Source organism: Cygnus atratus, unplaced genomic scaffold (genome assembly GCF_013377495.2).
Source record: "Cygnus atratus isolate AKBS03 ecotype Queensland, Australia unplaced genomic scaffold, CAtr_DNAZoo_HiC_assembly HiC_scaffold_52, whole genome shotgun sequence".
NCBI classification, from domain to species: domain Eukaryota; kingdom Metazoa; phylum Chordata; class Aves; order Anseriformes; family Anatidae; genus Cygnus; species Cygnus atratus.
Genome location: NW_026110128.1, coordinates 17,938 through 30,179, shown reverse-complemented (window position 1 = coordinate 30,179; position 12,242 = coordinate 17,938). Strand labels below are relative to the sequence as shown.

The window sequence follows — 12,242 nt, the reverse complement described above, 5'->3', positions numbered from 1 at the left end:
AACATCTCCACCTCCACTGCCCTCATCATCTCCATCATCCCCCATCATCTCCATCCCCATCATCTCCATCATCTCCATCATCTCCATTGTCCCCATCACCTCCATCTCTACTGTCTTCATCTCCATCCCTATCATCCCCATCACCTCCCCGTCCCTACCACCTCCACCTCCACTGTCCTCATCATCCCCATCCACCTCCACTGTCCTCATCTCCATCCCCATCATTTCCACCACCTCCACCTCCACTGTCCCCATCACCTCCGTCATCCCCATCCTTGTTGTCCCCACCTCCATCATCGCCACCGTCCCCACCCCCATCATCCTTATCAACCCCAACACCTCCATTGTCCCCAGCATCTCCATTACCTTCATCTGCATTGTCCCCATCACCCCTACCTTCACTGTCCTCATCATCTTCATCCCCATGATCTCCATCCTCTTCATCTCCATTGCCCCCGTCTTCTGCATCCCCATCTCCATCACCTCCACCTCCACTGTCCTCACCATCTCCATCATCTTCATCCCCATCATCTCCATTATCTTTATCCCTACTGTCCCCGTCTTCTCCATCCCCATGATCTCCATCATCTCCATCTCCATTCCCATCATCTCCATCACCTCCACCTCCACTGTCCCCATCACCTCCATCATCTCTGTCCCCGTTGTCCCCACCTCCATCATCCCCACTGTCCCCATCTCCACTGTTTCCATGGTTCCCATCCCCACTGTCCCCGTTTTTTCCTCCTCCATCATCCCCATCCTCACCACCTCCACCTCCTTCATCCCGTCCCCATCTCCATGTCTCCATCACCCCCATCATCTCCGACTCCGTTTCACTCGTTCCCATTTCCACCATTCCCATTCCACCACCCCCACCGTCTCCATCTTCATCGTCCCCATCTCCCCCATTCACATCCCCAACGTCTTCATCATCTACATCTCCATCATCCCCATTTCCATTGTCCCCATCTCCATTGTCTCCATCCCCATTGTCATCAGCCCTGCCTCCATCACCTCTACCCACATCATCTCCATCGCCCCCGCTCCCATTGTCCCCACCATCTCCACCGTCCCCACTGTCCCCATCCCCATCATCTTCATCTCCATCATCTCCACCGTTCCCACCTCCATCGTCCCCACCTCCATCATCCCCACCACATCTCACCCCACCATCTCCAATGTCCCCATCATCCCCATCACCTCCCTCGTCCCCACCAAGCCGCCGTCCCCGCCTCGTGCTCCCCCGTCCCCGTCCCCGGGCGCACCTTGTCCTCCTCGCGCACGACGTACTGCGCCACCTTGAAGGAGCTGAGGTACTCGTTCATGTTCTGCACGTCGGCGTCGTCGGTGGCGTCCTGGTTGCGATCGAGCAGCCGGGCGATGGCCTCGTTGTCGTAGTGGATGACGCTGCTGTCCTCCTCCTTGTTCTCCCCTGCGCCGGTGACACGCCGCTGACACGGCCTGGCGTGGCCTGACTTGGTCCAGGACGGCCCAGCATGGCCCAGCGCGGCCCAGCGTGGCCCAACACGGTCCAGCGTGGCCCAGCACGGTCGAACACAGCCCAGCATGCTCTGATACAGCCCAACAAGGTCCAACGTGGCCCAACACGGCCCAGCATTGCCCAATACAGCCCAACATGGTCCAACGTGGCCTGACGCAGCTCAACATGGCCTAACGTAGTCCAACATGGCCCAACACAGCCCAACACGGTGTGACACAGCCCAGCGTGGCCCAACACAGCCCAACATGGCCCAGCATGGCCTGACACAACTCAACATGGCCCAGCACAACTCAACATGGCACGACACAGCCCAACATGGTCCAACGTGGCCTGACACGTCCTGACACAGCCCAACATGGCCCAACATGGCCCGACGCAGCTCAACAGGGCCCAGCATGGCCCGATACAACTCAGCATGGCCTGACACAACTCAACATGGTCCAACATGGCCTGACACAGCCCAACATGGCCCGATACAGGTCTATATGGCCCAACACAACTCAACATGACCCAGTATGTTCCAACACAGCCCAACATGGCCTGTCACAGCACAACGTGGCCTGTCACAGCTCAACATGGCCCAGTATGGCCCAGTATGACCTGACACAACTCATCATGACCCAGTAAGGTCCAACACAGCCCAGTATGACCCGATATGGTCCAACATAGCTCAGCATGTCAAGGTATGGCCCAACACAGCCCAGCACGGCCTGACACGGCCCAACACAACCCAACACAGCTCAGCATGGCCCAGTATGGCCCAATATGATCTGACACCACTCAACATGACCCAGTAAGGTCCAGCACAGCCCAGTGCGGCCCAGTATGGTCCAACATAGCTCAGCATGTCCAGGTATGGCCCAACATGGCCTGACACAGCCCAGCACGGACCAGTATGTTCCAACACAGCCCAGTATAGCCTGTCACAGCTCAACATGGCCCAATACAGCTCAATATGGCCTCACACCATCCAACACAGCCCAGTATGGCCCAACGTGGGCCAACATAGCTCAGCATGTCCAGGTATGGCCCAACACAGCCCAGTATGGCCCAGGATGGGCCAACATAGCTCAGCATGTCCCAGTATGGCCCAATATGGTCCAATACAGCCTAACATGGCCTGATACAGCTCAGCATAACCCGATACGGTCCAACACAGCCCAGTATGGCCCCAGTATGGTCCAACATAGCTCAGTATGTCCAGGTACAGCCCAACATAGCCCAACATGGCCTGACACAGCCCAACAAGGCCCATTATGGTCCAACACAGTTCATGATGGTCTAATATGGTCCAACATGGTCCAACACAGCCCAACATGGCCCAATACAGTCCAACACAGACCAACATGGCCCAGTACAGCCCAGTATGGTCCAACACAGCCTGGCATGCCTCCACACGGCCTTGAACAACCCAACATGATGCCCCGCCATGGCCTTGCATGACCTGCTGTGACCCAGTTCACAGCCTCCCATGTCCCATCATGGCCTCACGGGTCCCATCATGGCCCCCTCACGTCCTTGTGTGCCCTCTCACAGCCCGACCACGACTTCATGCATCCCGTCATGGATCTGCACATCCCACCACGGCCTTACCATGGCTTTGCACGTTCCGTTCTCGCTTTGCATGACCCATCGCGGCCTTGCACATCTCATCATGGCCTCACACGTCCCACCATGGCCTCACACGTCCCACCACGGCCTCACACGTCCCACCATGCCTTTGCATGTCCCATCATGGCCCTAGCATGGCCTTACACGTCCTGTCACTACCTTGCCTCAAACATCCCGCCAAGGCCTAGCACATCCCACTGCAGCTTTGCATCAGCTGTTGTGTCCCACCACGGCCTCCTACGTCCTTCCATGGCCTCCTACATCCAACCACAGCTTCCCATGTCCCACTGTGGCCTCCTACATCCTACCACAGCCTCCTACATCCAACCACAGCCTCCCATGTCCCACCATGACCTCCTATATCCTACCACAGCCTCCTACGTCCCACCACGGCCTCCCACGTCCTATCATGACCTCCCACATCCCACCACAGCCTCCTACATCCCACCACATCCCCCCACGTCCCCCTGTATCCCCCCCACGTCCCGTCACACCCCGGCCCCGGCGGGCGCTGACCCTCGTTCTCGTCCTTGAAGAGCTCCTCAGTGCCAAACTTGAGGATGTCATCAAGCTCCTGCTTGGACATGGAGCCGGCCTTGGAGCCCAGCCCCGGGCGCACCACCAGGTGCGTCAGCATCATCTTGCGCTTGGCCACCTGCGTGATGCGTTCCTCCACCGACGCCCGTGTCACGAACCGGTAGATCATCACCTTGTTGGCCTGGCCGATGCGGTGCGCCCGGCTGAAGGCCTGCAGGGACGGGGACGCAGCAGGGGACGTGTCGGAGCAGGGACACGGAGGTGGAGGACGCGTGGAGCAGCGCCACGGGGGAAGGGGACAGGTTGGGGATGTCAGTAAGGACATCGTGGTGAGGGGGGAGGTGAGGGGAGTGTTGGAGCAGGGATGTGGTGGTGGGGACGTGGTCATGGAGGATGCGGTGGTGGAGAACATCGTGGTGAGGATGTGGTCGTGGAGGACGTGGTGGGGACGTGGTCATGGAGGATGTGGTGGTGGAGGACGTGATGGTGGGGACGCGGCGGTGGAGGATGCGTTTGTGAAGGATGTGGTGGTGGAGGATGCGGTTGTGGAGGACACGGTGGTGGAGGCATGGTCGTGGATGATGTGGTGGAGATGTGGTGGAGGACACGGTGGTGGGGACATGGTCATGAAGAACACAGTAGCGGAGGACACGGTGGTAGGGATGTGGTGGTGGGGACGTGGTGGTGGAGGACGCAGTGGAGACATGGTCATGGAGGACATGGTCATGGAGGACATGGTGGTGGGGACATGGCCGTGGAGGTCATGGTCACGGAGGACACGGTGGTGGGGACGTGGTGATGGGGACACGTTGAGGAACCCGAGTGTGGCCGGGGCCATGGTAGGACCCATCACGGTGTAGCAGCGGCCGGGGAGGGGGCCGTGGTGGGTGGCATGAGGTGACAACTGGGGACAGGGAGGTGACAAGGCCAAGGGGAAGGGGCAGAGGAGGTGGGGAGGGGGCTGCAGAGGACGTGGGGGGGGCACGCACCTGGATGTCGTTGTGGGGGTTCCAGTCGGAGTCGAAGATGACGACGGTGTCGGCGGTCGCCAGGTTGATGCCGAGGCCCCCGGCCCGCGTCGACAGCAGGAAGCAGAACTGCTGCGCCCCCGGCGCTGCCCCCCCGGCATCAGCACGGGGGGTGACGGCCCCCCGGCAAAGCCCACAGCCCCCCCGCACCCCCCCCCAGTATCATCAGGGACCCCAGTACTGCCAGAACCCCCCCTAAAAACCCTCTTCCCCTCCAGCACCCAGCGGTGGGCACGCAGGCACCCTGAACCCACCCCAGGAACCCATCACGGATGGGGTCAGGCCCCCCACCCCAACAAAAAGACCCTAAAAGTCCCTGTCCCCCCACTCCAAACTACCTGGGGGGACTCCATCCTGCCTGGGTGTCACCCCAAATGCTTGCGTCCTCCTGGTCCCTTGGTGCCCTCCACCTCCTGTCCCCTCTCCAGACCCCTCTGTCCCCCCCTGGACCCCTGGGCTCCCCCATATCCCCCGGGTGCCCCCCAGTCCCCTGTGACCCCCCCAGCCCCCTCCGGGCCTACCGTTGAAGCGGTCGATGGCCTCCTGGCGCAGCGCCCCCGTGATGCCCCCGTCGATGCGCTCGTACTTGTAGCCCTCGTAGTCCAGGAAGTCCTCCAGCAGGTCCAGCATCTTCGTCATCTGCGGGGCACTGGTTAGACTGGGAGCACTGGGGGGGCTGGGGGGTGTCACTGGTTACAATGGGGGCACTCGGGGGGGCTGGGACGGGCACTGGTTAGACTGGGGGCACCCAAAGGCACTGGGAGCACCCAGGGGTGCTGGGATGGGCACTGGTTAGACTGGAGGCACCCAGGGCTGCTGGGATGGGCACTGGTTACACTGGGAGCTTCCAGGGGGCTGGGGGGCAGCTGGTGCTGGTTAGACTGGGAGCGGCCAGGGTGCTGGGACAGGCACTGGTTAGACTGGGAGCACTGAGAGGTACTGGGATGGGCACTGGTTACACTGGGGGCACCCACAGGTGCACCTGGTGCTGGTGCTAGGGTAGACTGGGAGCACCCAGGGTGCTGGGATGGACACTGGTTAGACTGGGGTCACCCAGGCGTGCTGGGTGGGGAGCGGGGGGCCCTGGGGGTGCCCGGGGGGGGTCAGCCCCCCCCCCACCGACCTGGGAGAAGATGAGCACGCGGTGGTTCTGCTCCTTCAGCTTGCGCAGCATCTTCTGCAGCAGCAGCAGCTTCCCCGAGGCCTTGATCAGGGCCCCCCCCCTCGTAGGCGCCGCTCGGCAGCTTCGGGGACTCCTGGGACGGGTTGGGGACAGGTTGGGGACAGGGACGGGGGCGTCACCCCCGGTCCCGATCCCCCCCGCTGCATCCCCACAGCTCTGCGTTCCCCCCCCAGGTGTCCCCATGGAGCTCCCCCCGTGTCCCCCCACGGTCCTCTTGTCCCCTCCCTGTCCTTCTGTCCCTCCCATGTCCCCCTGTAGCGCCCACGTCCCATCACCGTGTCCCTCTGTCCCATCCCGTGTCCCCCCCATGTCCCCATGTCCCTCTGAAGCTCGTCCCACCACCCCACATCCCTCTTGTCCCCCCCATGCCCTCTGTGTCCCCCCCATGTCCCCCCGTATCTCCCCATCTCCCCCCACCCCGTGTCCCTGTCCCCCCACATCCCGCCGTATCTCCCCATCTCCCCCCACCCTCCCCGTGTCCCCCCAGCCCCCCCCGACCCCCAAGACCCCCCCCCCCCCCCGCTCACCATGGCGGCCACGGGGAAGAGGTAGGGGTGGTTGCAGCACTTCTTCAGGTCCATCATGATGTTGAGCAGCGACACCTGGTTCCCTCCGCCCCGCGAGTTCAGCGCCTCGAAGTTGCGCGTCAGGATGTACTTGTAGTACTTCCTGCGGGGCGGGGGGCTGGGACCCGGCTCGGGGGGGGGGGGGGGGGGGGCAGCCCCCCCTCCCCCCTCCCCCCCCAGCCGGTGGGACCCCCCCCTCACCCTGAAGGAACCCCGGTTTGGGGGCTGGGATCTCCCCACGTCGGTGGGAGGCAAGAGATCAGGGCACTGGGACCCCCCCCCCCCCCCCGCGCACCCCAAGGTCTCTGGGGTCTGGGTGTTTGGGGAGCTGGGACCCCCCCCCAGGGCGGGGGGATTTAGGGAGGGGGGGCTGGGACCCCCTGAGGGCAGCAGGGACCCCAGGACTGAGGGGCCGGGACCCCACGGGCACAGGGGGCACAGGGGTCTGGAGCATCGGGAACCCCCCCAAGGTGGGTGGGATCTGGTGTTGGGGTGCTGGGACCCCCAAAGGTGGTGGGAACTGGGAATTTGGGTGCTGCCACCCCCCCAAGACTGCTGGGGTCTGGTACTGGGGTTCTGGGACCCCCAAGGTGGATGGGACCTGGGATTGGGGTGCTGAGACCCCCAAAGTTGGTGGGGTCTGGGAATGGGGGTGCTGAGACCCCCCCCCGCCAAGGTGGATGGAACCTGGAATTGGGGTGCTGAGACCCCTTGTGGGGTGCTGGGACCTGGCATTGGGGTGCTGAGACCCCCCCTCAAGGCTAGTGGGATCAGGTATTGGGGTGTTGGGACCCCCAAGGTGGATGGGACCTGGGATTGGGGTGCTGAGACCCCCAAAGTTGGTGGGATCTGGGTGTTGGGGTGCTGAGACCCCCTAAAGCGGGTGGGATCAGGTATTGGGGTGCTGAGACCCCCAAGGTCGGTGGGAATTGGGGTGCTGAGCACCCCCCCTAAGGTGGGTGGGACCTGGTATTGGGATGTTGAGACCCCAAAAGGTGGTGGGATCTGGGAATTGGGGTGCTGGGACCCCCAGGGTTGGTGTGACCTGGTATTGGGGTGCCACGACCCCCAAAGCCAGTGGGCTCTGGGTGTCGGGGTGCTGAGGCCCCCCCCTAAAGTGGGTGGGACCTGGTATTGGGGTGCTGAGACCCTCCCCAAGGCCAGTGGGATCAGATATTGGGGTTCTGGGACCCCCAAGGCTCCTGGGACCTGGCACTGGGGTGCTGAGACCCCCAAAGTTGGTGCAACCTGGAATTGGGGTGCTGAGACCCCCCCTAAGGTGGATGGGACCTGGAATTGGGGTGCTGAGACCCCTTGTGGGTGGGTGGGACCTGGTATTGGGGTGCTGAGACCTGGTATTGGGGTTCTGAGACCCCCAAAGTAGGTGGGACCTGCAATTGGGGTGCTGAGACCCTCCCCAATGCTAGTGGGATCAGGTATTGGGGTGCTGGGACCCCCAAGGTGGATAGGACCTGGAACTGGGGTGCTGAGACCCCCCCCCGAGGCTTTTAGGACCTGGTAACCTGGTATTGGGGTGCTGAGACCCCCCAGGGCAGCTGGGATCTGGTGCTGGGGTGCTGAGACCCCCAAGGTCGGTGTGATCTGGGAATTGGGGTGCTGAGATCCCCCCCAGGGTGGATGGGACCTGGTATTGGGGTGCTGGGACCCCCAAGGTGGGTAGGACCCGGTATTGGGGTGCTGAGACCCTCCCCAAGGCCAGTGGGATCAGATATTGGGGTTCTGGGACCCCCAGGGCTCCTGGCACCTGGCAGCCGGGGCGCTGAGACCCCCCTGCGTGCGGGCGGGCCGTGGGTACCCCCTGGGACTGCCGGGCCTCGCTGGGCCCCATCCTGCCCGCGGCGCTGTGCCCGTACTTCTGCATGGGGCTGAGCTCGACGCGCACGATGAGCTCGGTCTTGGCCGGCATGTTCTTGAAGACGTCGGCCTTGAGGCGCCGCAGCATGTGGGGGCCCAGCAGGTCGTGGAGCTTCTTGATCTGGTCCTCCTTGGAGATGTCAGCGAACTCCTCCAGGAAGCCCTCCAGGTTGCTGGGGGGGGGGAGGGTGAGGGGGGCGTGAGGAGGGGGCCGGGGGGCGGCCGGGACGAGGAGGGGGCGCGGGGACGGCTGTGACAAGGTGGGGACGCGGGGGGACGCGAGGGGACGTGGGGACACGAGGGGCTGGGGGAGGTGGGGGGGATGTGGGGACGGCCAGAACGTGGGGACACCGGGACGGCCAGGACGTAGGGACGTGGGGACGGACAGGACATGGGGACACGGGGACACGTGGGGACACATGGGGACAGCCAGGAGGTGGGGACAGCCAGGATGAGGGGACAAGGGGATGGCCAGGACATGGGGACACGACGATGTGGGGACATGGGGACGGCCAGGACGTGGGGGCATGGGGATGGACAGGACATGGGGACACGGGGACACGTGGGGACACAGGGACGTGGGGACACGGGGGACGGCCAGGATGTGGGGACACGGGGACAGCGAGGACATGGGGACACGGGGACGGCCAGGACGTGGGGACAGCCATCGCACGGGGACATCTGTCACACGGGGACTTGGGGACAGTGGTGACACGGGGGGATGTGGGAGGACGTGAGGGTGGAGCCGGGGATGTGGGGGGCCAGGAGGGGACACTGGGGGCCAGGAGGGGACAATGGGGGCCAGGAGGGGACAATGGGGCCAGGAGGGGATGCCGGGGGCCGTACTTGAAGCGCTCGGGCGTGAGGAAGTTGAGGAGGTGGAAGAGCTCCTCCAGGTTGTTCTGCAGCGGGGTCCCCGTCAGCAGCAGCTTGTGCTCGATCTTGTACCCGTTGAGCACCCGAAAGAACTGCGGGGTGGGGGGGGGACATGGGGGGGGTCACATCACCCGTGTCACCCTACGGAAGGGGACACCCCCTCCCCACGGGACCCCCGTGGTGCCCCCGTGTCCCCTCCCCGAGGGGCGCAGACACCGGGGGCGTCGCCGACTCAAGGGACCGAGGCGCCCAAGCGTCCCCCCGAGGCACCCCAGGGGGGCTCCCCAGAGGTCCGGGTGCCCCCCCAAGGGTCCGGGCGCCCCCCCGGGGGTCCCGGCTGCCCTCCCTCCATCCCCCCCCGGCCGTGCCCACCTTGCTCTGGTTGTTCTTGAGGCGGTGGGCCTCGTCCACCACCAGGCAGGCCCAGCGGATGGAGCCCAGCGCCGCCTGGTCGATGGTGATCAGCTCGTAGGAGGTGAGCAGCACGTGGAACTTCACCTGCGCCTCCCGCTGCCGCGGCCGTCAGCGCCCGGCCGCCGGGACAACCCGGCACCCCGGGGACCCCCAAAGCCCCCCAGGGGCCCCATCGCCCCGAGGACCCGGCCACCAGGTCACCCGGCACCCCGGGGACCCCCAAAGCCCCCCAGGGGCCCCATCGCCCCGAGGACCCGGCCACCAGGTCACCCGGCACCCCGGGGACCCCCAAAGCCCCCCAGGGACCCCATCGCCCCGAGGACCCGGCCACCAGGTCACCCGGCACCCCGGGGACCCCCAAAGCCCCCCAGGGGCCCCATCGCCCCGAGGACCCGGCCACCAGGTCACCCGGCACCCCGGGGACCCCCAAAGCCCCCCAGGGGCCCCATCGCCCCGAGGACCCGGCCACCAGGTCACCCGGCACCCCGGGGACCCCCAAAGCCCCCCAGGGGCCCCATCGCCCCGAGGACCCGGCCACCAGGTCACCCGGCACCCCGGGGACCCCCAAAGCCCCCCAGGGGCCCCATCGCCCCGAGGACCCGGCCACCAGGTCACCCGGCACCCCGGGGACCCCCAAAGCCCCCCAGGGGCCCCATCGCCCCGAGGACCCGGCCACCAGGTCACCCGGCACCCCGGGGACACCCAGCACCCCGGGGACACCCAGCACCCTGGGGACACCCAGCACCCCAAGGACCCAGCCACCAGGTCACCCAGCACCCTAAGGACCCCCAGCACCCCAAGGACTGGCCACCAGGTCACCCAGCACCCCAAGGACCCGGTCACCAGGTCACCCCAGCACCCCAAGGACCCCCAGCACCCCAAGGACCCACCCACATGTCACCCAGCACCCGAAGGACCCAGCCACCAGGTCAACCCAGCACCTCAAATGACCCCTAGGACCCATCCACAGGTCACCCCAGCACCCTGAGGACCTCCAGCACCCTAAGAGCCTGGCCACCAGGTCACCCCGCATCCCCAGCACCCCAAAGACCCAGCCACCAGGTCAACCCAGCACCCCAGGGACCCCACCACCAGGTCACCCACCACCCCTAGGACCCATCCGCAGGTCACCCATCACCCCAGGGACCACCATCACCCCAAAGACCCGGCCACCAGGTCACCCCGTCACCCCAGGGACCCCACTACCAGGTCACCCAGCACCCCAAGGACCTGGCCTCCAGGTCAACCCAGCACCCCAATGGCCCCTACGACCCATCCACAGATCACTCCAGCACCCCAAAGACCCGGCCACCAGGTCACCCAGCACCCAAAGGACCCCCAGCACCCCAAGAGCCTGGCCACCAGGTCGCCCCAGCACCCCGAGGACCCCCAGCACCCCTAGGACCCATCTACAGGTCACCCAGCACCCCAAGGACCCATTCACAGGTCACCCAGCACCCCAATGACCCCCAGCACCCCAAGGACCTGACCACCAGGTCACCCCATCACCCTGAGGACCCCCAGCACCCCAAGAACCCATCACCAGGTAACCCTACCACCCCAAGGACCTGGCCACCAGGTCACCCCTATCACCCCAAGGACCCCCATCACCCCGAGGACCCGTCCCCCGCGCCCCCCTCGCCCCTCACCTTCATCTTGAAGGCCTTCTTGCCGCCCTTCATGGCGTTGTCGTCGAAGGAGAACTCGTTCTCGCGGATGATGGCGCGGCTGTCCTTGTCCCCGGTGTAGGTGACGACGTAGAAGGCGGGCGCCCACATCTGGAACTCGCGCTCCCAGTTGATGATGGTGGAGAGCGGGGCGCTGACGAGGAACGGGCCCTTGGTGTGGCCCTGGGGGACAGCGCGTCACACGGGGACACGGGGACGGGGCGGCGGCGCGGGACGGGCCCTTGGGGACGTGGGGACAGTGTGACACAGGGGGCGGGGGGCGGCGGGACGGGGCCGTGGGGACATGGGGACATGGGGACAGTGTGACACATGGGGCAGGGGGTGGCTTGGTGTGGCCACAGGGACATGAAAATGTCCCCAGGGGGACGCAGGCAGGGACACGGTGACACCCCAGGGTGGCCATAGGGACATGGTGACATCCCAGGGTGGCCATGGAGACACCCCAGGGTGGCTATGGGGACACGGTGACATCCCACTGTGGCCACAGGGACACCCCAGGGTGGCCATGGGGACACTGTGATACCCCAGGGTGGCCATAGGGACATGGGGACACCCCAGGGTGGCCATGGGGACACGGGGAGGCACACGGAGACAGCAAGAGCGACTGAAGTGACACGGGGACATCCCGGGGACGTTGCCAAGTGTCACCACAGGGTGGCAGCAGGGACACAGCCAAGGGCCCTGGGGACAGCCCAGAGCGCCGGCGGGATCACGGGAGGACACGGGGACACCCCAGGGTGGCCGTGGGGACACAGGGCCGTGGGGCCACCAGCAGGGCCCTGGTGACACCCCATGGTGGCCATGGGGACACCGGAAGGGATGTGGGGACGCCGTGGGGTGGCTGTGAGAGCACTGGGATGGCCATGGGGACACCAGCAGGACCCTGTGGCCACCTGAAGGTGGCCGTGGGGACACAAGGAGGGCCACAGGGACAAGAATAGGGCCGTGAGGACACCCCATGGT

At 65.3% G+C, this 12,242-nt stretch overlaps 1 protein-coding gene across 1 annotated transcript in view; it reads right to left on the bottom strand.

Moving 5' to 3' along the window:
- CHD3 (chromodomain helicase DNA binding protein 3) overlaps positions 1-12,242 on the bottom strand; it is a gene marked incomplete at its 5' end in the record, with an annotated part of 44,935 nt that overhangs the window by 14,857 nt on the left and 17,836 nt on the right. The window contains 11 exon segments of the mRNA XM_035572137.1: positions 1,266-1,432; positions 3,629-3,860; positions 4,639-4,763; positions 5,199-5,316; positions 5,801-5,899; positions 5,901-5,933; positions 6,388-6,529; positions 8,301-8,474; positions 9,148-9,269; positions 9,550-9,687; positions 11,241-11,441. Coding sequence (XP_035428030.1) covers positions 1,266-1,432; positions 3,629-3,860; positions 4,639-4,763; positions 5,199-5,316; positions 5,801-5,899; positions 5,901-5,933; positions 6,388-6,529; positions 8,301-8,474; positions 9,148-9,269; positions 9,550-9,687; positions 11,241-11,441 — 1,551 coding nt within the window.